At 37.7% G+C, this 24,785-nt stretch overlaps 2 protein-coding genes across 5 annotated transcripts in view; one reads left to right on the top strand and one right to left on the bottom strand.

Annotated features, from left to right (window-relative positions):
• Positions 1 to 1,994: 1,994 nt before the first annotated feature.
• Positions 1,995 to 12,495, top strand: LOC113115416 (protein FAM131A-like). Its single transcript, XM_026282979.1, has 5 exons — positions 1,995 to 2,261; positions 5,354 to 5,441; positions 5,525 to 5,710; positions 10,422 to 10,559; positions 11,753 to 12,495. Exons 1-5 carry the CDS (start codon positions 2,208 to 2,210, stop codon positions 12,163 to 12,165), a joined length of 879 nt encoding a protein of 292 aa, XP_026138764.1. The 5' UTR covers positions 1,995 to 2,207; the 3' UTR covers positions 12,166 to 12,495.
• Positions 12,496 to 15,500: 3,005 nt separating this feature from the next.
• Positions 15,501 to 24,785, bottom strand: part of LOC113115401 (chloride channel protein 2-like) — a 53,884-nt gene continuing 44,599 nt past the window's right edge. For 3 of the 4 annotated variants that reach the window (XM_026282957.1, XM_026282940.1, XM_026282948.1), the window contains 7 exons: positions 23,779 to 23,887; positions 23,609 to 23,655; positions 22,075 to 22,140; positions 21,363 to 21,401; positions 20,652 to 20,756; positions 19,222 to 19,308; positions 15,501 to 19,148 (listed from right to left, as the gene is read on the bottom strand). In XM_026282957.1, the coding sequence (XP_026138742.1) occupies positions 18,693 to 19,148; positions 19,222 to 19,308; positions 20,652 to 20,756; positions 21,363 to 21,401; positions 22,075 to 22,140; positions 23,609 to 23,655; positions 23,779 to 23,887 (909 nt within the window). In that variant the 3' untranslated portion in view covers positions 15,501 to 18,692. The remainder of the gene's footprint in view (positions 19,149 to 19,221; positions 19,309 to 20,651; positions 20,757 to 21,362; positions 21,402 to 22,074; positions 22,141 to 23,608; positions 23,656 to 23,778; positions 23,888 to 24,785) is intronic. The other variant, XM_026282966.1, reaches the window with a different exon arrangement.

Genomic DNA, 24,785 nt, shown 5'->3' with positions numbered 1-24,785 from the left:
AATGTGATAGAATACTAGTGAAAAAGTTATAATCTTAACCTTTAACTCCATACCGAAGTCCCAGATAGCCAGACAATGAAAATATAAATGTAAAAAAATATATAAAATTATTTGTGTTTGGGACGCTGTGAGCACGGAGACTGGAGTGTATATCGTAAGTCTGAAAGCTTAAATTATCAATATGAATAAACAGTGCTCATAAACAGCTGCTGAGGTCATATTCTCAAGTGAGGTGTGTTGAGGCCTGGATCCAGAAACAGCGCTTCTTACGTCATCACTTAACAACCGAATACTTTCACCACCATTAAAAGGCAGCAGGCGCATACATACACTTTTGTTTACTCCATGTAGTCAAGCTCAAGGTCTCAAAAAGTAATAATTATGGGTAGATTGTTCGGAAACTGGCCATGAAAATATTCAATCCTGTTAGGGACATGTAGATAGTTATCACAACATGTTATCATTTCCCTAAATTATACGGCATGTTTACATATGATAATGAGGCAAGAAGCCAGCTAGCTTGCTTAATGTGATGAACATGGCAAAGGCAGCTACTTGTTGAACAGGATGGCATGCCTTGACATTGTTATTTACAATCCTGTTTTATCTGCAATGCACAGAGTTTAGTCTGCATTGCAGTGGATTGTCTTGTTCTAAGTTCCGATCCTTAGATGAGTGGCAGAAATAGCGGTGGTCAAGATTTATTTTCAAGCCCTACGAAAATCCATTAGCTATTTCAGCAAAAATGACGACAAAACCAGTGCATAGTGGCTAACTAATTCAACGGCATGCTATTTTTGTGCATTAATTCATTATCCTCATCAGAAACAAAACCATGGAAGATTTCAGTCAACAAAATAGCGACTGTGAAAATAAAAAATAAAAAAGTATTTATAATGTCTATTCAATCAATCAATCAATCACCTTTATTTAAATAGTGCTTTAAACAAAATACATTGCGCCAAAGCACTGAACAACATTCATTTGGAAAACAGTGTCTCAATAATGCAAAATGATAGTTAAAGGCAGTTCATCATTGAATTCAGTTATGCCATCTCTGTTCAGTTGAAATAGTGTCTGTTTTAATTTGCAATCAAGTCAACGATATCGCTGTAGATGAAGTGACCCCAACTAAGCAAGCCAGAGGCGACAGCGGCAAGGAACCGAAACTCCATCGGTGACAGAATGGAGAAAAAAACCTTGGGAGAAACCAGGCTCAGTTGGGGGGCCAGTTCTCCTCTGACCAGACGAAACCAGTAGTTCAATTCCAGGCTGCAGCAAAGTCAGATTGTGCAGAAGAATCATCTGTTTCCTGTGGTCTTGTCCTGGTGCTCCTCTGAGACAAGGTCTTTACAGGGGATCTGTATCTGGGGCTCTAGTTGTCCTGGTCTCCGCTGTCTTTCAGGGCAGTAGAGGTCCTTTCTAGGTGCTGATCCACCATCTGGTCTGGATACGTACTGGATCCGGGTGACTGCAGTGACCCTCTGATCTGGACACAGACTGGATCTGGTGGCCACGGTGACCTCGGAACAAGAGAGAAACAGACAAATATTAGCGTAGATGCCATTCTTCTAATGATGTAGAAAGTACGGTGTTATGTGAAGTGTTCCGGTTCCAGTTTACCTAATTAATGCAGCCTAAAAATCCTTTAACGGATTTGGATATTAAAAGCATATTAGTATGTTATGTGTATGCCAGGTTAAAGAGATGGGTCTTTAATCTAGATTTAAACTGCAAGAGTGTGTCTGCCTCCCGAACAATGTTAGGTAGGTTATTCCAGAGTTTAGGCGCCAAATAGGAAAAGGATCTGCCGCCCGCAGTTCAATTATTTCTGTTTAAGTGATAAATAAGACCTAAATATACAATTTAAGCCATATCTTATAAAAATGTGACTAATTTTAGAGAAAATGTGAGTCAATAAATCATTGAGACATAAAAGTCCCTGTATAACAGGAATGACCCAAATGTTAAATCGGCTTGCCATACTAATCGCTCAGGCTCTGTACGCGTGAAAGAGACTCGTGTGTCTTTAAGAGAGCCGCATTACAGGTGAGATGACGCTGTCTGCGAGACTCCGTGGTGGGGACGATGCGCTTGGTGGGTTAACCGCGCTCATTTCTGCCCGTCTCTGAAGCTCAAGAAAAGGTGGTGTCTATTATTCACTGCCGAAGACGGCTCCGCGATTCTTCTCTTCAGACCCAACGCTAATGCTGTATCCATGTGCAATGCTTTTGACAGCTTTACCCCAACTAAATTTAAAGGTACGTGTTTGTCACTGGCCAAATGCTCATCGATTTTCGCTTGCACCATCAATATTTTTGGACTGTAATGCATGTGTTATTGCGCTGGTGTTGTTGCGGCCGTCACGTACAATGAGTGAACAATATCAGCGCTCGCCTGTTGCCAGGAAACAAACGCGCTGAGTGCTGTTACACTGTTGTTTATCAGTCAGACTTCTCGTGTCCTGTCGTGTACCCTCACTTATGTGATGGGGTTCATTTATCAGGGCCTGATCCATTACTTAAAACGCTCAGTTATCTGCAAAATACATCTGTCACTAACCAGTTATTTGAAGCAGAACTGTCATATACGGACTCCGTAGAAACAGATGAGCATGTCAGATCAATGATTCTGTATGGAATGATGATAGTTTTTCAGTATATTGGAGGGGATGGACATAATGAGGAAAACAATAATCAAGCCAACCAAATCACTATAAACCCTAGTAGCTCTGATCAAGCGGAACATTTCATGCGTGTTGTACATGGTCAATGGGAATTAATGATGCTCAGGGACAGATTCACGGGTTACCTGTTGCTATAACGACCGGCCCTTATATTGCAATAACTGCATTGTGTTGCTTTCCATGAATTGAGCTCAGGTGGCCTGTTTTAGGTGTGTTTTCCTTCGTTGCAACCACATTTTCTGTTGCAATTACTGTAATATATTTGCCCTAACACGGCTAATTGTGTTTATATATTTATTTCACACAGACACACTGCAGCTCTTTTCACTGAGATGAAACTAATCTCAATGCGTGACCTCTTTCCCTCCTTGACAATTTCTCTGTATTTTTTTATTTTTATTTGTTCATTCATTTGTTTGAAAGTAGTACCATGTATATTGTTTTAGGACATGTATTATTGTAATGTCAATTATTATATATGTGTGTGTGTGTGTGTGTGTATGGTTCATGTACCATGCTAATATGTTTCTGGACATGGAAATGCTTTGTTTTTGTAGTACCATGTAATGTTGTTTTTATAGTACCATAGTAATATTACTTACTTGATATTACATAATAATATTATTTTATTTATTTGTTTATTTATTTATTTATTTGTTCACTTGCTACCATAATAATACCATTCTTTATGTTTTGGACATACAGACCAATGTCAGTGGAGAAAAAAAAAAAAAACATTCTGCATATGTGTCTAGAAATGTTATTTCTAATCGTTCTGCAACTCTTCTTGGAAGGCATCAGCTAAATGTAATGATGAGCAGGGTGTGTGTTATTCAGTACCATGGTATTAGCAAATATTACCAGGTCAATGACGTAAATTAAGCCAGAATCTTCTGGTTTAGGCTTCATTACCCTCATTACGATCAACGTGGACCATGTCTGTCTCTCTCTGCTATGAAGGTTAACCCCAAAATCACACAGAAATATTTGACCCACATATGGCACTGAAACATGGCAGGCAGCTCGTGCCTCTGCAATCTTCTTCAGTAGCAGCTTTTTCTTATGGGCAATCTGGTTTAAGCATATCTACCTGTGTCCTAGACTTCAACATCAGGCATGTCTGATCCACCTGTGTTTTTTGGTTTTGGGAGGGATATAAATTGAATGCTGCATGTTATGTATGACACAGTGGCCTACTTTTGTTATGAAGGTTTACGAATACTTCACTTCACCTCATTATTTGAAAATAGAAACTGGATCTGTGTTTCTGAAAGCTTTGCAGTACAAGGACTACAAATAGTCCCTCATCACTCATTGAACATGTCAGTTCTCTTTTTAAACTGATGGATGTCACTAGTCAATTCAGATTTCCATCATGTAACCCATTAATATCAAATGCTAGAGGTCATTAGCCCCCAGCTGTGGCCTGACTTTTTATTATTATTCTTGAGGGCTGCAGGCTAATATTATCTGACATGGCAGTGAATGCTGTTTGCAAATTAACAAGCCACAGGAAGAGGCTTGATTGGCCAGATATATCTGAGCCATAAGCTGCTTTGATAATTAATGCCGCAGTGTGGCTGATCTCTCACAGAACCGTTTGAGCAGACCATGCAACTAACATATGCTTCAACTTTGATTAGTGTAAGTAAATTGTCAAAGGGTTAATTGTGGATTTGGCATCTAATTCTGAGGTGGAGCTTGAGTCAGCACCGGCTTTACAGCCTTTACTTTCATGTGCAGCTCTTATAGTTTGGTACTTGTGTCTTGACTGGAAAAATCAGTGTTTGTGATGCGTCCATTCATACAGCAAGATAAACGTGTCAGGGGATGTCATAAGGTAAGAGAACTAATTGGTGATTGGTCGTTAATTCCTTGTTGGGTATCTTTGCCATGTTGTCAGTGACTTCCAAGGAGGGGTGCACAAAATGCAGTGGGTATTTAGGCAGGTTACAGGCAATAGTTTGATTGTAAATTTGTGGATAACATTTTGTTAGAAGGAACTATATATGTTAATATTCACACAATGGCTGTAAATTGTTACTAATTTATTGATTCTCCCTAATTCTTCTTTTTTCTCTTATAAATTTTACTTTCTAAAAAACTTCTACTTCGTCATATTGTTTTGCTTTTGCATATTCTCAATATAGATTGACCTTGTGAAGTAATTTGCGATCCATGCTTCTCATTTTGAGTACTAGTCAAATATGAGATGAATAATTACGAAGTTCCTGCCAGTGTATATTTCACAAAAAATATTAAAACCTGGAAAATTTTTGACCATGTCATTGCAGTAGCAGTTTTCATGTTTATTAATGTTTGTTAATGTTATGCATGGATTCCCAAACTTTTTTGTTTTTCAAACCCATGATTTTACCTAAAATATTTACTTGAAGTCCCCCTGAGATATAAAGTTAATATTAGATTACAGACTATAAATTTGATAATGTGATTTGTAATCAGCAACTGACTACAATTTGTAAGTAATTCCTCAAATATGTTTATCATATGTTTAAACTTGCATATGCAGAGTTTCATAATTTGTGCATAAGTGTTTTATAAAAAAACATGACTAAATTATTTTAAACCGCTTCTTCATATAGGTATATTGAAATATCTACCCTGTGCAAAAGGAAACCATTTTAAAACTGAAACTTGCTTCCTCAGGTTGATGACCCTATTGATATGCTTCCCAAGTCAAGAAAAGCCCTTAGCATCCAGGAAATTGCAGCTCTGGCCAGATCATCATTTAATGGTAAGGATTTAAACACCTGCACCATCATCAAGCATTTATACATGTTAATCCGTCTTTAACAATCCCTGTGTTTTCCCTACCAGGCATCTCACAGGTAGTGAAAGATCACATGACCAAACCCACAACCATGGCTCAGGGTCGGGTGGCTCATCTGATTGAGTGGAAGGGCTGGTCTAAGCCCTCAGACCCTCCATCTGCTACACTGCAGTCCCACTTTAACTCCTACTCCCATCTCAGCGAGGGTGAGCAGGAGGCCCGGTTTGCAGCAGGTGGGTGTCTCCTCGCACCCTGTTTGTACAGTTGTAAATCTCTCACTTCTGATGAAGTGTGTTAATGAGATACTGTAGAAGCAAGGATATTTATGTCTGGGTGTTTATATGTGCACTATTGTCAAATAATGTGGACATGATGTTTCAAACTGTGCATGAATATGTAAGGTAATCTGTATATTTCTGGTCTTTATTTCTTTTACGGTTTTACTAATAGTAGTAATCAACTAATGTGAGGTCAATAACTGCATTCATGTATACTAATGATTAAAATTTAATAATATTATACATTCCTATACATATATGCAATTTTTTCACATCATATAAATTATGTAATTATTATTAATCACTGTAAGTTATGTAGTATTTGCATATCTGTCTGTCTGTCTGTCTGTCTGTCTGTCTGTCTGTCTCTCTGCATGTTTGTCTGTCTGTCTGTCTGTCTGTCTGTCTCTCTGCCTGTCTGTCTCTCTGTCTCTCTGCCTGTCTGTCTGTGTCTCTCTCTCTGTCTGTCTGTCTCTCTGTCTGTCTGTCTGTGTCTCTCTCTCTGTCTGTCTGTCTGTCTGTCTGTCTCTCTGCCTGTCTGTCTCTCTGTCTCTCTGCCTGTCTGTCTGTGTCTCTCTCTCTGTCTGTCTGTCTCTCTGCCTGTCTGTCTCTCTGTCTCTCTGTCTGTCTGTCTGTCTGTCTGTCTGTGTCTCTCTCTCTGTCTGTCTGTCTCTCTGCCTGTCTGTCTGTCTGTCTGTCTGTCTCTCTCTATCTGCCTGTCTGTCTGTCTGTCTCTCAAATTCAAATTCAAATGAGCTTTATTGGCATGACTTGCACAGTATTGCCAAAGCATTGTACATTACATGAATAAGGAATAAACAATTATATAATACATAAAACAAAAACAGATTCGTAAAATAATTAAGTATATGTATACTTTCTCCTTTTTTTCTTCAAACGAGAAACAAGTAAAAGACAACAACAAATAACAAAAAAAATAAAAATAAAATAAAATAAATACAGTACATGTAAGAAAAGCTCTTGCTTCAGTTTTATCCACTGGCTGACAGTCTTAGTTTGTGACAGGCTGATACATATCTTGCTGCTGTTGTGATCATTTTGGAATTTTCTCCTAAAATGTGATTTAATTTTTCTGTATTTGGTAATGTCATAAATTTTGGTTTAATTTGTTGGAATGTGTGGAAATATGCAGCTCTTATGTTCTGATAGTAATCACAGTGTAGTAAGAAGTGTTCCTCTGTCTCCAGCTCTCTCTGAGAGCACAGTGAACACACTCTCTGCTCTCTCGGCTGCCATCTCTGTCTGTGTCGTCCTCTCTCTACAGCCAGACAGTGATCGCTCAGTCTGTATTTTGTAAGTGTTTTTCTTAATTTGGGATCTTTTACACAGCTCAGGTATTCTGCTGGTTTATAATCTTTCTTCAGGTCTAAATACAGCTCCATCTTCTTCTGTGATTTAGTAGCATGTTTCCAGTAGGTGATGTAATTCTGTTTTTGTAACTGGATAATGTGGTTTGGTCGGATGGTGCTGTGCTGGTCTGGCTGTAGTTTGAGCATCAGCTGTGAGAGAGCGCTCCGCTGCAGGTTCTGCTCCTGACACCGCAGGGCTTCAGCCTGGTATGAGCTCGGCTCGCTGCGCTTCAGGTGCTGGTAGAACTTCTCCGCTCTCTTTTGGATATTGATCAATAAGGGGTATTGTCCTAATTCAGCTCTGCACGAGTTGTTTGGCGTTGATCTGTTTACTTTTAGGATATTTTTACAAATTTGTGTATGCAGAGTTTCAGTTTCTTCTTTTTCCCATTTTGAAAAATCTTGGGTTTTTAGAGGTCCCCATATCTCGCTGCCATACAGAGCAATTGGTTCAATTATTGATTTTAGGATTTTTAGCCAGGTTTGAATTGGAATTTCATGTCGAATAGTGTTTTTAATCAGGTAGAAGACTCTCAGTGCTTTTGCCTTCAGTTCATTCACAGCCAGATTAAAGTTCCCTGTAGAACTCAGTTTTAGTCCCAGATAGGTGTATTCATGGGTGTGTTGGAGGACTTGGTTTCCTGCTCAAAAGATGTATTTATTTTCCCTACATCTGGATCTGTTTTGAAAAATCATTATTTTAGTTTTTGCGAGGTTAATTTTGAGAGCCCACGTTTGACTGAATGTCTGTACGACGTCGAGGAGCTGCTGTAGTCCCTCTTTTGTTTTTGACAGAATCACTAAATCATCTGCAAAGAGGAGACATTTAACTTCTGATTGCGTCAGAGTTGGGCCGGGGGCAGTCGAATTATTTAAGGCTTTGGCTAATTTGTTGATATACATGTTAAATAGAGTGGGGCTCAATGGGCAACCTTGTCTGACTCCTCGTTGTTGGGAGAAAAATTCTGTTCGTTTATTTCCTATTTTTACAGCACATGTATTGTTTTTATACATGGAGCTTATCAAATCAAATGTTTTCCCTCCAATCCCATTCTCCAGGAGTTTTAGAAAGAGTCCTTCATGCCAGATCGAGTCGAAAGCCTTCTCAAAGTGAATAAAGAAAGCAAAGATTTTGGATTTATTTTGGTATACATGTCGATCAATTATAGTGTGGAGGGTGTAGATGTGGTCCGATGTTCTGTGTTTGGGCAGAAATCCAATTTGACTTTTGTCTAGGATTTTGTGGGTTTTGAGAAAGTTTTGCAATCTCATATTGATAATCGAACAGAATATTTTCCCCAGGTTGCTATTGACACATATGCCTCTGTAATTGTTTGGCTCATATTTGTCTCCTTGTTTAAAGATTGGTGTAATTAGGCCTTGGTTCCAGGTGTCGGGGAAAAATCCTACTCTCAAAACAAGGTTGAATAATTTGATTATTGCAGTTTTGAATTGGTCGTTGGTGTATTTTATCATTTCGTTTAATATTATATTTTAATATTCTGTCTCTCTCTCTCTCTGCCTGTCTGTCTGTCTCTCTGCTTGTTTGTCTCTCTGTCTGTCTGCCTGCCTGTCTGTCTGTCTGTCTGGCTGTCTCTCTGCTTGTTTGTCTCTCTGTCTGTCTGCCTGCCTGTCTGTCTGTCTGTCTGGCTGTCTCTCTGCCTGTCTGTCTCTCTGTCTGTCTGGCTGTCTCTCTGCCTGTCTGTCTCTCTGTCTGTCTGGCTGTCTCTCTGCTTGTTTGTCTCTCTGTCTGTCTGCCTGCCTGTCTGTCTGTCTGTCTGGCTGTCTCTCTGCCTGTCTGTCTCTCTGTCTGTCTGGCTGTCTCTCTGCCTGTCTGTCTCTCTGTCTGTCTGGCTGTCTCTCTGCTTGTTTGTCTCTCTGTCTGTCTGCCTGCCTGTAACTCTCTCTGTCTGTCTGGCTGTCTCTCTGCCTGTCTGTCTCTCTGTCTGTCTGGCTGTCTCTCTGCCTGTCAAATTCAAATTCAAATGAGCTTTATTGGCATGACTTTCACAGTATTGCCAAAGCATTGTACATTAAATGAATAAGGAATAAACAATTATATAATACATAAAACAAAAACAGATTTGTAAAATAATTAAGTATATGTATACTTTCTCCTTTTTTTTCTACAAACGAGAAACAAGAAAAAGACAACAACAAATAACAAAAATAAATAAATAAAAGAAATAATAATAATAACTTTGCATAACAGTACATGTAAGAAATGCTCTTGCTTCAGTTTTGTCCACTGGCTGACAGTCTTAGTTTGTGACAGGCTGATACATATCTTGCTGCTGTTGTGATCATTTTCTGCCTGTCTGTCTGTTTGTCTGCCTGTCTGTCTCTCTGTCTCTATGCCTGTGTGTCTCTCTGTCTGTCTCTCTGCCTGTGTGTCTCTCTGTCTGTCTCTCTGCCTGTCTGTCTGTCTATCTGTCTCTATGCCTGTCTGTCTGTGTCTCTCTCTCTGTCTGTCTGTCTCTCTGCCTGTCTCTCTGCCTGTCTCTCTGTCTCTCTCTCTGTCTGTCTGTCTCTCTGCCTGTCTGTCTGTCTGTCTCTCTGCCTGTCTCTCTGTCTGTCTCTCTGTCTCTCTCTCTGTCTGTCTGTCTGTCTGTCTGTCTGTCTCTCTGGCTTTTTGTATCTCTGTCTCTCTGCCTGTTTGTGCCTGTCTGTCTGTCTCTCTGTCTGTCTGTGCATGTATGTCTGTCTGTCTCTCTGCCTTTTTGTCTCTCTGTCTCTCTGCCTGTCTGTCTGTCTGTCTCCCTGTCTAATGTATTTCATTAGTATTTATTATTACTGTTATTATATAATAATTATTATTAATATAATTAACATTGATATCTAATGCAAGAATAAGGAGTTTTATCAAGGGTCAGTCAACTTTAACTTTAAGCTGAAGGCTTTTAGACTCAGCAGATGGTGTTAAATTAGATTATACACACACACACACGCACACACACACACACACACAGTCACACACAGTCACACACCTGCTGATCCTGCATGTCAGTTTACTTCATTCCTGTCTTCTAGCTCTCCTCCTGTGACTTTACTTTTCCCAGCAGCTTCTACACTCTGCTGCATGTTTGGCTGTCATCAGTTTCCTGGCTGCTGTGTTAGGGTGACATTTAACTTCAAAACCTGACTCTCTCAGCAGCAGAGCTTTTTCAATCAGAGCAAAAGCGTCATGAGTTAACTTCTACGTCATGTCAAAAGAGATTTTGTTGCACTGCCATCTGTTTAATTAGCATGATTGTGTAAACTCCAGGGTCATTCGATAGGACTCTTGTTTTTTTTAGGTGTGGCTGAGCAGTTTGCCATTGCAGAGGCGAAGCTCCGTGCCTGGACCTCTCTAGATGAGGAGGACATGGATGAAGAGTCTTATGAAGAGGATCCTCCTCTAAATGACGAGTCAATCATGAGAACTCTGAGCTCAGGTGAGCGCGAGTGCACACACACGTCAATATACAGTTGCCCTAAAAAGTATTTGGACACTTAAGCTGCAAAATTTGCATGACAAATAGCATATATTAATGTTCAAAAACCTTTTTTTGAAAGACAAAAATGCATTAAATTGATCAGAAGTGACTAAATAAATGTATAATGTTACAAAAGATTTTGATTTGAAATCTTTCTATTCATCATGTAATTCTGAAAAAATGTATCTCAGTTTCTACAAAATATTAGGTAGCACAACATAATAGTAGCATAATATGATCATAATAAGAAATGTTCCTTGAGCACCAAACCAGAATTATAGGTGGATCATGTGACACTGAAGACTGGAGTAATTGCTGCTGAAAATTTGCATTTTCATGACCGGAGAATTTGACTTAGTAATATATATTAAAAAAGAAAGTTATTGTAATACTATTTCACAATATTACACTTTTTACCGTATTTTAGATCAAATAAATACAGTCTTAAAAACCTTTTTTTTAAATCTTAATGACCCCCAGATTTTGAACAGTAGTGTATATTTGAAAGATACTGTATAATGCACAGACAGACTTTTCAAACATAAACAAAAAAAGTTTTAGATTGCAGGGTATAGAATTAGAAATATATTGTTTAAAATGAAGACAAAAAAAGAATTTGACACTTTCTGGTTTTCTGGAACTAAACTGAAAAAATAAATAAATAAATAAAATAAAAGACCTCAAAACCATTTTGTTAAATACTACTAAAAAGTGGAATAAGTTCAGTGAAAACCTCTAGTATCGTGTTTTCAGATTTCACTTGATTAATTTTTTCAAAAAGTTATATTTTGCGGGCCCTGTGTATTTGCATTTTCTTTATTTGTGGAACATCTGCGATTTTGTTTTCTCATTCATTTTTCCGCTCTTTATCATCTATCTTAATTCTCCTTTTTGGCACCATTTGTCCTTCATGTCATATTTCTGGGTGCAACGTTTGGATCAATGTTGCCTTTAACAGGCAACCAGGAGAGACAAATGCCCCACAACCGATCTAATGTATCCAGAAAGAAATTTGTTGCCCATTCTTAATAGAAAATTGCCCAAATGACATCGCTCAAAAAAGTTGCCTCATGTACAGTATCATCACCATTCCACTTCTGCCCTCTCAGACCTGTATCTATAGTTATTCTTACACTTTGCTCCTCCCTCAGATGCTGTATTATCCAATCAAAGCTGCCCAGTGCCAAGTCAGGCTGAGACGGACACACTCAGTCAAACAGAAGCCGACGACCCGCTCCTGTCAGAAGAAGTGCCAGCACATGCTCAAGAACTCCAGCTTTCAGAAGGTGACAGGTCCACTTGTGCGGTTCACAAACCAGACCGCAGTCCTTTGTGGAGCAAGGGAGACTCGTGCTACTACTCCACCTCCTACTCCGAGTCTGGCCTTTCACCTGAGGATGAGGAGGAAGAGGAGGATGGGAGAGAGGTGGAGGAAGGGGAGGACAACGTCTTTCAGGATGTCATCCGCTGGTACAAACGCTGCCGAAGCATCTCTGATACCTCCGGAGCTGTGTCTTTCGATGAGGAGGGGGAGGAGGAAGAGGAAGACGGTTCCAAGCAGTGACGCTGTGTTCTCACTCGCCCTTTGGTCTCTGTCCCTTTGTAGTAACCCTTCTGTGAAGTGTTTGTCCAGTCTGCTATGCATTCAGAGACACTGACTTATTTTTCTTCTTCATATTTTAAAGGGATCATTTAGAAATGAAAAAATTGTCACCAATTTTCACTTGCTCTTGTCCGATCAAAATCAGACTTTCCTTCTTCTGTGGAACACAAATAACGTTAGGCAGAATAAGGGTTATTACTGAAGCTAAAGTTAAAACCATATTTTACCAAAGTTTTCTTTTTTTCTTTTTTTAACTTGAGATAAATGTTAACTGAAATAATTTCTCATTTAAGTTTAGTTTAGCTTGATGTACTAAAAAATGAAATATATAAAATGATATAAAAAGTTTATAAAAACTGTATAGACAAAATACAAATGAAAAACTTAAAAAAAAAAAAAACTACAGAAGTATTCAAAAATATAGCTAAAATTAAAATGGAAAATTTTAAATAAAAATATTCAAAATATTAATAAAAACAACAGTATAATAGTATCTCTTTAATACGAAAATGTGCAAACCAGTGTTATTTTAGTATCATTGACAAACTATTATAATTGTGTTAATATTTTTATTTTATTTTATAAATATGTACATATAGTTTTTAAGTTTTATTTTATTTATTTTTCCTTAAACATCTGACTCAATTTTAACCAAGTTTTGACTAAAATGAATGAAAATGAGAAATCTCGCCCTATCAACTAGAAATAAAATAAGTAACTTCTTTTAGTTACTTATACTGTAACTTCTGTTTCAGATAATGTTTATTTCAAGCAAGCTTTTTTTTATTATTTTTTTTTTATGTTGTTTTAGTTTTAGTTAACTATTATAACCCTCAGATGCAAGCTGCTCTTTTCCAAGCAGTGCATGTGAATGCCTCTCAAGCAAGAATGATGATGACATTTTAGCCAAACAAACTGATAGTACGACTTAGAACACTAAGTCATGTGGACCACTTATGATACTTTAATGGTGCTTATTTAAACTTTCACTTTTATTCATTTATTTTCATTTCAGGTAGCCTATAAACTTCCGTTGTAAGGAAAAGAGCAGCATGAACATTAATCATAACCTCACCTCACCTGTGTCACAGTGGATTCAAAGATCCACTGAAGAAAGTAACTGAAGAAAGGATTTCCATTTTTGAGGAACTCTAATCTCTTCCTCTCTATCCCTGCTTCCTCTTGCTCAACATCTTCTTCATTTGAAATGAGCATCAGAGAAAACCACAGTATTGTTTCCTTGATCAAGTGGTGAGTAGGATGATAGTGACATTCAGGGTAATGCAGACGGTCACGTGTCTGTGACGACACATCGAGAGACTGGAATATCTCTGTGAGGAACATGGTTTCAAACATTTTCCTTTTGTGACTGTTCAAAAGTGACGTAATGCTCATAGTAAATTGTTGTTAATACTGCAGTTTCCTGAGGGACAGAAAAAGGCCAGTTGTTCATCGTGTTTGGGTTTAGATGTCACGCTGCAAGTGCTTGTGTGTGTCGGCTTGCTCCAGGAGGGTTCTGCTCTGATGGAGCGCTGTAACTATGAATAGAATGTTCCTGTTATTATGATCACTGTGTGATGTATATTACCAAACTATAGAAGCCCATTTCTGACACATTAGAAAAAATAATGCTTAGGTATTTAACCATGACATAAAAATGTCAAAATCTTTACATAAATGTCGAAATTATGACAACTATGTAACAGTAATTACTAGAGTATTAAGGCTGGGCAAAATTTTACATTTTTTATATAACGTATTGTAGTCTGATTTCATTTCTGATTTCATTCATTTCTGAAATCATTTGTTCACTTTAATTCCAAGTTAGTTTCTTTAATGATTGATTAGTCTAATAAATCTGTTCATTGAATGAACTCGCTTTAATTTAGTTGTGACTGTATAAACATGAAGTTATCCTTACTTCTGATGATGAAATATTTTAATATATTACAGGATGGATAGAAGGATATTTTGTGTGTTATATTATTATTATTATTATTATTATATTTATGTTTTAAAATATTCCACCACAGGATCAAAGGAAAGAATGGAATACTGAATATACAGTATATGCATTAATAAAAAACTGTGTGTGTATACTATGTATATATACACACACATAAACAGTTTTCTAAAAATTATTATTTTTTAAATAATATTGGATTTTGAATATATATATATATATATATATATATATATATATATATATATATACATATATTATTTTGATTAAATCTGAAATAAGAATCATAATTATTATTAATCTTTAAGTTGAATATGAAAAGTCTAAATTATGAAAGTCTAATTTTAAATTACTATAATATAAAAAAATAATTAATGAAAAGTCAAAATTACAATATAAAAGTTGAAATTGAATTAAAATGGACAAAAACGTAAATTATTGGGTAAGAATATGTAATTATGATGTCATTTGTGAGATGAAAAGAATTTAAAAAAAGACGTCATTACAAGAAAAGAAGTCATTTTAGATCAAAGTTTTGTCAAATCTTAAATAAAAAGTCATTGTAAGTAAATAAAAAAATATTCCTATCATAATTTTGTCCTTTATTTCTTAATGTTTACTTTTTATCTCATAATCTGACATCATAGTCATTACTTTTTTATGTCATGATTGCCAAAGCAATATTTTTTGTTCCCTTTTGTGGCAGATATGGGCTTCTATACCAAACTGAGTAAGAATCCTCTTCCATGTTTTTGCTTGATTTGTGATTGGCTGCTGAATGAACAGGTTTTTTTGGAACTACCAATTAATACAACCTTGACACGCAGCTACAGTAAAACAGTGGACAGAAGAAATATGTTGCCTTTCGACACTGCTTTCATTCATCGCAGAAGCACGGGGAAGGGCAGTGTTCAGTTCAGAACCAACCATGTTATGTCAATCATTATTCTCAATATGGACCAGTAATGTCATGATGTGAATTGTGTGAACATTTTTTTTTTTAATTGTTTGTACAGAAAATGACGAGGTCAAATGTGATAATTATGATTGCATTAAAGTTATGTGTATTCATATGTTTCACTGCGTCTTCTGCAAAAAAAAAAAAAAAAAAAAACTTTTGTCAGGTTTTCCAGTAATCATTTATGTAATATTAATATATATGTATGTATGTATGTGTATATATATTTTATTCTTATTTACTTCAGGGGTACTTTTTTGTTGTGTCTATATTTTACAGGAAAACAAGACAAAAATACTTATTAGATTTAAAAAATACCAGCATAACTATACAACACAGTATTTACCACAAATAAAATGAGTTGCAGAAAGCAGAAAGCTTTAAAGTTGAAATTTAATATTTACTGATGTACAAAACAATTTAATGTTCTCTGAAAAATAATGGTTAATGCTGATTCAATATGCTTCTCTATATGTACAGGGTATGTGAGTAGAATTCATATACATACCGCTTAACCCTGTATTCTGTACAAGCAAATGATTTGTAAAAACCATTTATGGATATGGGAGCAGACTTATTGCTTAACTCTACACTGAATGTGCGGCATACTAGCAGACACTTTACACACCGTGGGCTTGACTTAAACTGCACAAGCAAACAGAGACAAAACCTGACACGACATATCTAAAGATCATTATTAGCTTAAGTTATTCCTGTCCCACATCAGGATTCGGTTTCATAACAAACGTTAGTAAAACAGCTGATTAGTGCAGCCGGATGAATTTCTCTCTAGTGGCTCGCAGAACCCGTAGCAGGCGATTCTGCGAAATTGAGAAAAGGCTGCGTCAGGAAGTCAGTCTCACGGATATGGTTTTGGTCCACTTGCCTTGATCCATTTAAATCAAACCCATAGCCTCCCAATTCTGCAGTGCACAAGAAAAAGAAACGTAAGTCATTCTCTGTTTTGCTCTGCTTAGGCTGTGTCTGGGGTAGTTGTGCTGTTCTTGACCATACTGCATAGCTTCGTTCAGCCACAGTTAGGATGCAAACAATAAAAGAACATTACATCATCCTCAGGCTGAAACTTGTGAAAACTCCACCACCGAGGTCCAGTAAACACTTTATAAGTTGTGAAAACGAAATCTGAAGGCGTTTCAAAATACTAACTGTCCTTTTGTTTCAGTACATGTCCTATTCATGATGTGCATTATCGCAAACAGGTTCAAAATAATATGCACTGTAGAAATAGAGCCAGTGTTCAGTAAAATAATCCTATTTGGCAAGCAGTAATTCTTATATGACATTATTGCACAGTTGACAGCTCAAAATCAAATTTTCAAAGCTTTGCGCATATGTAAAACAATTCAGATTGCAGGTACACAGATGCAATGAATCACATTTGAATACTTCGATGATTGCTGGATGAGATCTGCACAGTGACCACAAACTCCCTGCAATGGTATTTATACAAAGGCTGGTTCTTGCGGGTCTAACACAGTCGAAAACTTCACTCGATCTACACGGTCGTCGTAGTCTGTGACGTGTCGTGAAGAAAAATATTGCACTCTATTTCTGAACAAATCTGGCCTTGAATTAAAACGCAAAAGGCCATGTAAGTAAACCTGAAGAAGTAACATGAAACAGGTCTATGCAGTCTTTTTAAATGGCTGTATTTAAGCTGGCTGGAAAGCAGTATGATGCATATTGTTTATGCGAGTGTGTGAGCATGCAAATGATTGCATCGGGGTTCATGCATATAATTAAGAATTTAAGAGGCTCTGTTTCTCCCCTTGGAGTCTCTCAGAGTTTTTGAGTTTCTAAGGAAGATGCTTATATATATTTTTACTGGCCAGGCAGCTATGCTACTCACTGGTCCTGATACAGATCTGCGCATGCTTAACGTGCCTACATAATGTGGGATATCATTTCTCGTAATTACAGGCAACACCATCCAAACGGTGAGTTCAATGATGATTTGCTAAAGCGTTTTTTAAAATGTATAAAAATTTTCCCCCATGCTGTCAGTATGGAAAACGCCTGTGCATTGCTGTGTTTTGTTTGAATGATAATTACAATGTGCTTCAAAACTACCCTGGTTGGAAACTGTATGAGTCACTGTTGGTTTTAAAGGGGAGAGTGGGGTAAGATGTGCCACCCTGTAATCTAGCAGACTGGATGGTTTTTGTCACATTACCATGCTTTAAAAAAAATGACCTTTGTATTTAGCTGCCTGTAAATCACATAAGCAATTTTTTGTGTTAAAAAAAAAACAAAAACAAAAATAAAACAAAACCTGCATATCAAGGTAATTTTCCTACATGGCAGGAAAAATGAGTATGATGTCAAAAATGTATCAATGCCAAAGATGCTGTGTGTCATTACATCACATCATGAATAAATAAATACATTTAGCAAAGAATTAGAAATGATACAATTTTAGCTTTAAGGTAAAGGGTGCCAGAGCCATGTAGTGAGGATGAGTTTTGCATCCAAATGCAGGAAAAAACTAATACTCATATCATATCATAAATTGTTGAAAACTGTTACACTACATGCAAATGCACTAGATTTTTCTAGTCTGTTTGTGAAAATGTGAATTTTGTCAAAATTATCAAAATTCATGTTAATTAGGTTCACAACACATCCTTTCTCTTATGTGGGGTAAGTTATATCACTGGACAAAGTCATATTTCTTTGCCCCATGTCCTTGTAAAATATAATCAGGCATATTCATTTCCCTGATTGCTTATTTCTTCTTGCTTAGTAGACAACCTAAGTAAAAAGTGGCACAGTTTACCCCACTCTCCCATTCATTCTCCTGCCTTTCCACGACTTGTGTTGATGCATCCCTCTTGTCTTTCGTTCATTTTGCATCATGTTCTTGTTCCCTCCATGTCCTCTGTGTCCTCTTTTGCCCACCCATTCCCTTTTCTTCCCCTGCTCTTACTCTCCATGTTTTCTTGCAGTGTGGGTTATTAAGGGCTATATTTAGAGCAAATTTGTAGTTTGGCTCTAAGAGACAATTTTATTTGGATTTAAAGTGTCGGCACCAGATGGGTGCGTTGGCTAGGTGCAGCTGAGTCACTCTCGCACACACACTCAGCTTTTCTTACACACACTCTGTCGCTTGTGCGAGGAAGCCACAAATCAACGGACAAACACGTTTATGATGAAACCCACCCTGACATCATCGAACATAAACTTCTTTAAATGGATTTCATCAACATACATCAACACAGAAATGCGCTATCAAGCCACAAATCAACAGAAACCCAAATGTATGACAAATACACAAGTACAAACAGACGATCGCTCATGAGCCCATCGTCAAACACATCTGAAGCCACATGGCACTCATACTGCAGTGCGTATCTATGACATCCCACACATGCAAACACACGACGTGTTTCGTGTAAGGGCAGGACCAGCGATTAGGGATGATTTGATTAGTGCGGAACAGAGAGTGTGCTTCATCACTTAAAGACTTCCTCCAGTTTCTCCTTAACCTGACTTCACAATTCTGCTTATGTTGTAAATGGAGTGTGTGTTACCGAGCGCAAGCAGCTGTCATTCCAGCTGATCCTTCGGCGGTGAGGGGATTCCCTCGCTCACTGCTTCTTTGATCGGAGCTGGGCACTGCTCGCTGACGGCCTCGGAGCCCCCATCCTCCAGAGGGTGGGTACAGTCACAGGGGAGCTGCGTTAGGTGCTCCTCTTGGGGCGTGGCGTCGGTGTAGGGCAGCTCTGATTGGTCGTCTGTGTGTAATGGGCTGTTTTGACTGGACAGCTCTGTGCACTCGGTCTCGTTTAACAAGCTGCCCTCGGACGGCTGCTCCGTTTGGTCATCCAGGTCAGGGAGGTTAGGTTCTCGTGGCAACAACAGGCTCCTGTTACGACTCCAGAGCTTGTGGAGCTCAGTGACCTCGGAGACGCTGCTGTTGTTGCCGCTGTCACGGAAGCTGGCCAGCGGGGGACGGACTTTCACTCCAGTCACAGTTACAGAGCCCTCGATGGCCTTACGCAACTATAAAAATACATTTTTTTAATGTGATTTTCTGCTATACAAGAAGGGCTAGTAAACAAATACAATCACACACCTCCTTTAGAGAGACCACTCCAACTAGACGTCCGGTGCTGGTGACATAGGCATGATCCAGACCAAGTAGTGAGAAAATGGTGTGTGTCTGAACAAAAGGAACAGTGATGAAGACTGACATTCATGTTTCATTACAAGGCAACTGTGATAGCAAAACTGGCCTGTTCGTTTTGGTCACACTTTAGTTTGGGGACCATTTCTTACTATTAACTATTGACTACATAATACTACATAATAGTAAGGTAGTTAGGTATGGGGTAGAGTTAAGGAATCTAAAATAAATCTGCAACTAGTTGATAGTACAAACTGGTCCCTAACCTGTGTTACATTTTCCAACTGACATTATATAGCTTACAATACAGTCTGTTCCTAACAAATACCTGCCATGCGGCTTCAGGAAAAATTGCACAAATTATTTGCTCTGCTTTAATGTTTTTTTCATTTTAGATAAATAGAGTGCTGTAGGGATGGGATATTTTTGTGAGCCTAAACCCATAAACAATTTTAGCATTTCCGTCTTTACTTTTAAATGCGTTTTTTGTTTACCGTATTTTTCGGACTATAAGTCACACTTGAGTATAAGTCGCATCAGTCCAAAAATACTTCATGACGAGGAAAAAAACATATATAAGTCGCACTGGACTATAAGTCGCATTTATTTAAAGAAACAAGAACCAAGAGAAAACATTACCAGCCGCGAAAGGGCGCTCTATGCTGCTCAGTGTAGGCTACAGGAGCACTGAGCAATATAGAGCGCCCTCTTGCGGCTGGAGATGGTAATGTTTTCTCTTGGTTAATTTCTCTTGGTTCATTCCTCTCGGTTCATGTCAAATACATTTTGATAAATAAGTCGCACCTGACTATAAGTCGCAGGACCAGCCAAACTATGAAAAAAAGTGCGACTTATAGTCCAGAAAATACGGTAATTCCTGAAATAAGTTCTATGTTTAACGCAAGGTCAGAATATGTTTCACATTTTATTCTATGACATAGAATACATCAGTAATTCTTGTGATGTAAAAGGTGGCTGCTGAGAAGTGGCTTATGGGACATTAAAAGTCATGATACCGAATAGGTAAACTCATCTACTCACTAGTCTGTTTTAAATTAAATAAAAAAAATTTTTATTAATTATTATTCATTTTAGTTTGTATAGTTTGTTTACAGCCTACATTTAGCTTTTCCTTTCTGGGGATCATATTTAGACTTCAAAATTCATTAAACTTGTTAAATTGTTAAATTGTGAAGATTAACTTAAAATGTGTAAGAATCATAAAGGCTTGTTGGTCACAGAGCTTATTTTGTGCTATAACTCAAAGGCAGAGGAAAAATCCTATTGGGTTTATGTAAAGGGAACTAGGGTGATGTAAACATACAAAAATACATCATCACTGCAGCACATAGGTTTGTCAGATACAGCAAATATTTTACCTTATGCAAAGATGTCCGTTCCACCAGCTGAAAGGGTGCAGGGTCTATTTTACAGTTGTTGAAATTAACAGCCGCATCCAACTGTTGCTCCTCCCACTCTGTTATCTGAAAAAAAAAAAAATAATCATACATATATAATTATACATATATTATACATATACATATAATTTTTAAGGTTAAACTATTAAAAGTTCCTAAAACAAATTTAATGTAAACGTACAGGGTCAATTATTAGGTTTTATACTATTTATGCAAGATCATAGGATTATCCTGTCCATAAGCAGTCTATTAAATATTAAAGAGATACTTCAAGCAAAAATGCCAAGTCATCATTTGCTCACCCCAATGGCATTTCTAACCTGTATGACTTTCTTCCTTTAGTTGAACACAAAAGGAGATATTTATTGCAGAATATGCTCTTTTGCATTCAGTGACAGTGAGTAGTGACTATGCTTGTCAAGTATGATTTTCAAGGTCAAATTTTCAGTGTCTAATGTCTAAGGGTGAGGACACGAGGATGAGTAAATCATGATAGCATCTTTGCATAGCATTTGATTGAACTACCCCTTTAAAAAGCTACAGAACTAGCTCTATTACTGAGTCTCCTAAACAGGTGCAAATTAGGTTAAGTAAAGTGACAAATACAAACGTGTGACAAAAATCACGAAACAATTATAACTTAATTAAGAGTAAGTATAGAATTTAATATACCTCTGCTGTTGACATGTCATCTTCAACATCAGGTGAATCCTGAAAACATCAAGCCAAGAATTAGACACAGAAATGCACAGATGTCCCTTTCTTACGTTCTTGTCCTCACAAACAGTCATGCGATTCACTCAGTTCACAAGACAAGCTACACATACTAATGTAATCTACCGAAGCGGCTCAAGCTTTACTAAACATTAGCAAGCTTAAGCAATACATTAAACGCAGCCCAGGGGAGGGTGAGGTAGATTGGATGCCATTACCAAGGCAATAAAGAACTAAGACAGGGAATAGCTTTTCAAAAGGTTTTTAATTTGATTGGAGAGGTTAAGTTCCCAGTTCAAAATTGGACTTGAACCAACTTTGTAAAGCTTTGTTCAAAAGACACAGGCTCAACTGCAACATCCCTTGATGTCTGCCTGTAGGTTTAAAAACCTGTTCGAAATCTTGACAACTGCACAACCAAACCATGCGTCACACAAACACACTCGTCCGATGAGATAAATATACACTTCATGGCATGATTCATCTCATGAGTCAGCTTGTTCCCTGTTCCCTAGAGGGGAAGAACGAAGCTGGAGGAGAGCATCAATACAGCACACAGGCAGAACGCAATAAGGCCTCTGAGTAAAGGCCCTATTGGCTGTGCCACTGCCACCCCCGATGATGCGTGTTTGTGGGCGAGCGGAACGAGTCCCTACGGCTGCGTTCTTACCGCCATGGGTATCTTCACACGCTTGGGCCTCCTGCTCCTCTTAGGAGCCTTGGGGCCAGCATTGCTCTTCCGGATAGAACAGATAGAAAAGGGAGGAGCATAAAGTGTTAATGTAATTCTAATGCATCCCCCCCTTTAACAGCTGCACCTTCAGCATTGATTATTATCAAGGGACACTGTTAGAGCCATCAGTCCTCCGAAGAGAAAGACAGAAAGGGGTGTGTAACAAATAAATACAGCAGACGAAATCCCATGTTAATACCAGGCTGACAGAACGCTCACTTTGCGCTGGTCAACAGATGTCGCTTGATAAGAGAAGTCCTGTGGGATCCTACTTGAACATGAGGTGAAACTCCAACGAAATTGACTAAGGTTTTGTTCACACTGCACTTAAATCCTATTTGTTTTTCAAGTCAGGGGCTGGGTTCATAAAACATTCTGTAAGAAATACGAAATTCTGCTGAACTGCTGTTCTCTCGAAGAATGTTTTCTGTTCCCAAATAAAAGTTCAGAAGAATCTGTTTTAGATTATTTTATAGACTGAACTTAAGAAGAATCTGAATTCCTGGAAATAATATTTTGGAAAAAATAATGTAAACCTTTTAAAGTTAGGAAGAATAAAAAAAAATATATATATATATACACACACACACACACACACACACACACACACACACACACACACACACACACACACACACACACACACACACACACATATATATATATATATATATATAGTTGGGGCAAGCAACCCACACATCACTGATACATAATTCACACATCACCGACATACACACACATGCATACTTGACACGTCCCCTTTAAGAGTTAGAGAGTTATGACAAAAAAGATATGACTGTTATGGTCTGATGCAGCAATCTCAACTTTTGATAGCTTAAAAGAGCACACTACATTTAAATATATGGAACAATATGAAAAACATGACTCTGCGTGCTAAGTCTCAAACGCAAAACTTGTCATCATCTTTTTATGAAAAACAAGATGTCAAGAAGATATTCGAGAACTTGCAAAAAAAAATGCATTCAAGGGATATTCTTCTAAACTTCAGAGAATTTATCTTAGGAAATTTCTTACGTTCTTGCTTAAGAAGATTTTTGTAAATCCAACCCCTTAACTGTATTTTTGTCCAATTTTAAAAAGCGGATCCGTTCAGCATTCAATAACTACAAATGTGAGTGAATTCAGATATTCTGCAGCATAAATGTTGAATAGAAATACTTGAAATCAAAATCTGATTTTATCCACATATTTATGTGCTTTGAATAACATTTGTCAAACAGGAGACAACTAAACAGAAGTGAGCTGAATACACCAAAATATACAGGCTGTCTGAACAAAGACTAAGACAAGCACTGAAACATTGAAAAAGATGTTTAGGCTAATCGTGAGGCTGGTCTGGCAGATGGTTCCTCTTGTGTTTCTCTTCCCATATTCAGTCTCTGGGCACCTGTAAAATCTACAGCTACATAAGTGCCACGTATCACCCACAATCCCTAGAGAGCCATCGTACCTCAACTAGCTCCTTCACAGGTTCCCCAGAGGAGAGGTTTGGAGAGCCTGCAGAAGAGGATTGATTAGATTAACACAAGATGGGTGCATACCAGGGGTCGCAGACGGTGCGCAACACGAAATACATGAGTAGGAGGAGTTGAAATGTGTGAGTAAGTGTTATATACATACTGTTCAATGACTCTGTGTTGCTGATTGCAGACACCGTCTTCAGAGCAGACTTGAGGGGGATCTGGGAGTTAGTCAGTGTGGGGCTGAAGGAGGACTCTTCAGTGGAGATCTGGAGGAAAACAGTCTGTTACATCCACGTATAAGTAAGTTTGATTACGAACACAGACTTCATGTACTCCCAGCTGTATTGCTGAACTCAGAAATGACAGCCTGTCGGGAAGAAACTCTTTGGGATGAAACAGAAAGCATGAAAAAACACCTGCAATCTGTGACACAGCAATCTGACAATCTTTATACTTCTTGAGAAATACAGACAAATGGGAAACACAGACTCCGAAAATTATGTCAGGCTAACATTGAATATAATTCCTATTCTCACTATTTACTAGTAGCTTTTTTTTTTTTTTGCATGCATATTGATAGCATATTGGCTGTTTATTAGTACTTATATAGCACATAATAATGTCTTATTATTACACATGACCATATTCTTCCTTAACTACCTTACTAACTATTAATGAGCAGTAATTAGGAGTTTATTGAGGCAAAAGTCATAGTTAATATTTATTTATACTGTAAGTGAGAACTGGACCTTAGAATAAAGTGTGTACAAAATTATTTTTTCACTTTCTCTGTGTTGTTCCAAACCCATATGGCGTTTTCAGCCAAGCATGGAAGAAGAAATGTTTATGCAGTACTATGAAAGCTCACAATGACCAATGACCACTTATAAAAGAACCATAAAAGGAGTCCATGTGCCTCATTTGCTAGATTTCAAGGCATACTACACAGGCTGAAATTTAGGTCCTTAATTATGGAACATGTGCCTCTTCTCTTCAGCTCTCAAATCTCATGCTACATCTTGCATGTTCAGTTGCTTTCAGAGGTGCAGAATATATCAGTTCCACACTGATATTTTTGGATTTAAGGCATTGTTGGATATTTAATTGTTCATGCTCACTTAGCTTATTTTAACATTTAAATTAACACTAACTTAAAATTAATAT

This window comes from Carassius auratus, chromosome 2, assembly GCF_003368295.1.
Source record: "Carassius auratus strain Wakin chromosome 2, ASM336829v1, whole genome shotgun sequence".
Taxonomy (NCBI): domain Eukaryota; kingdom Metazoa; phylum Chordata; class Actinopteri; order Cypriniformes; family Cyprinidae; genus Carassius; species Carassius auratus.
The sequence above is the reverse complement of the archived record's forward strand: the minus strand, read 5'-3'. Positions and strand labels throughout refer to the sequence as shown.

Coding starts and splice junctions, on each gene's coding strand:
- LOC113115416 (XM_026282979.1), top strand. CDS start 2,208: ATGCTGTATCCATGTGCAATGCTTTTGACAGCTTTACCCCAACTAAAT. Junction 5,442..5,524: donor GGCCAGATCATCATTTAATG/GTAAGGATTTAA, acceptor TTTCCCTACCAG/GCATCTCACAGGTAGTGAAA. Junction 5,711..10,421: donor GGAGGCCCGGTTTGCAGCAG/GTGGGTGTCTCC, acceptor TGTTTTTTTTAG/GTGTGGCTGAGCAGTTTGCC.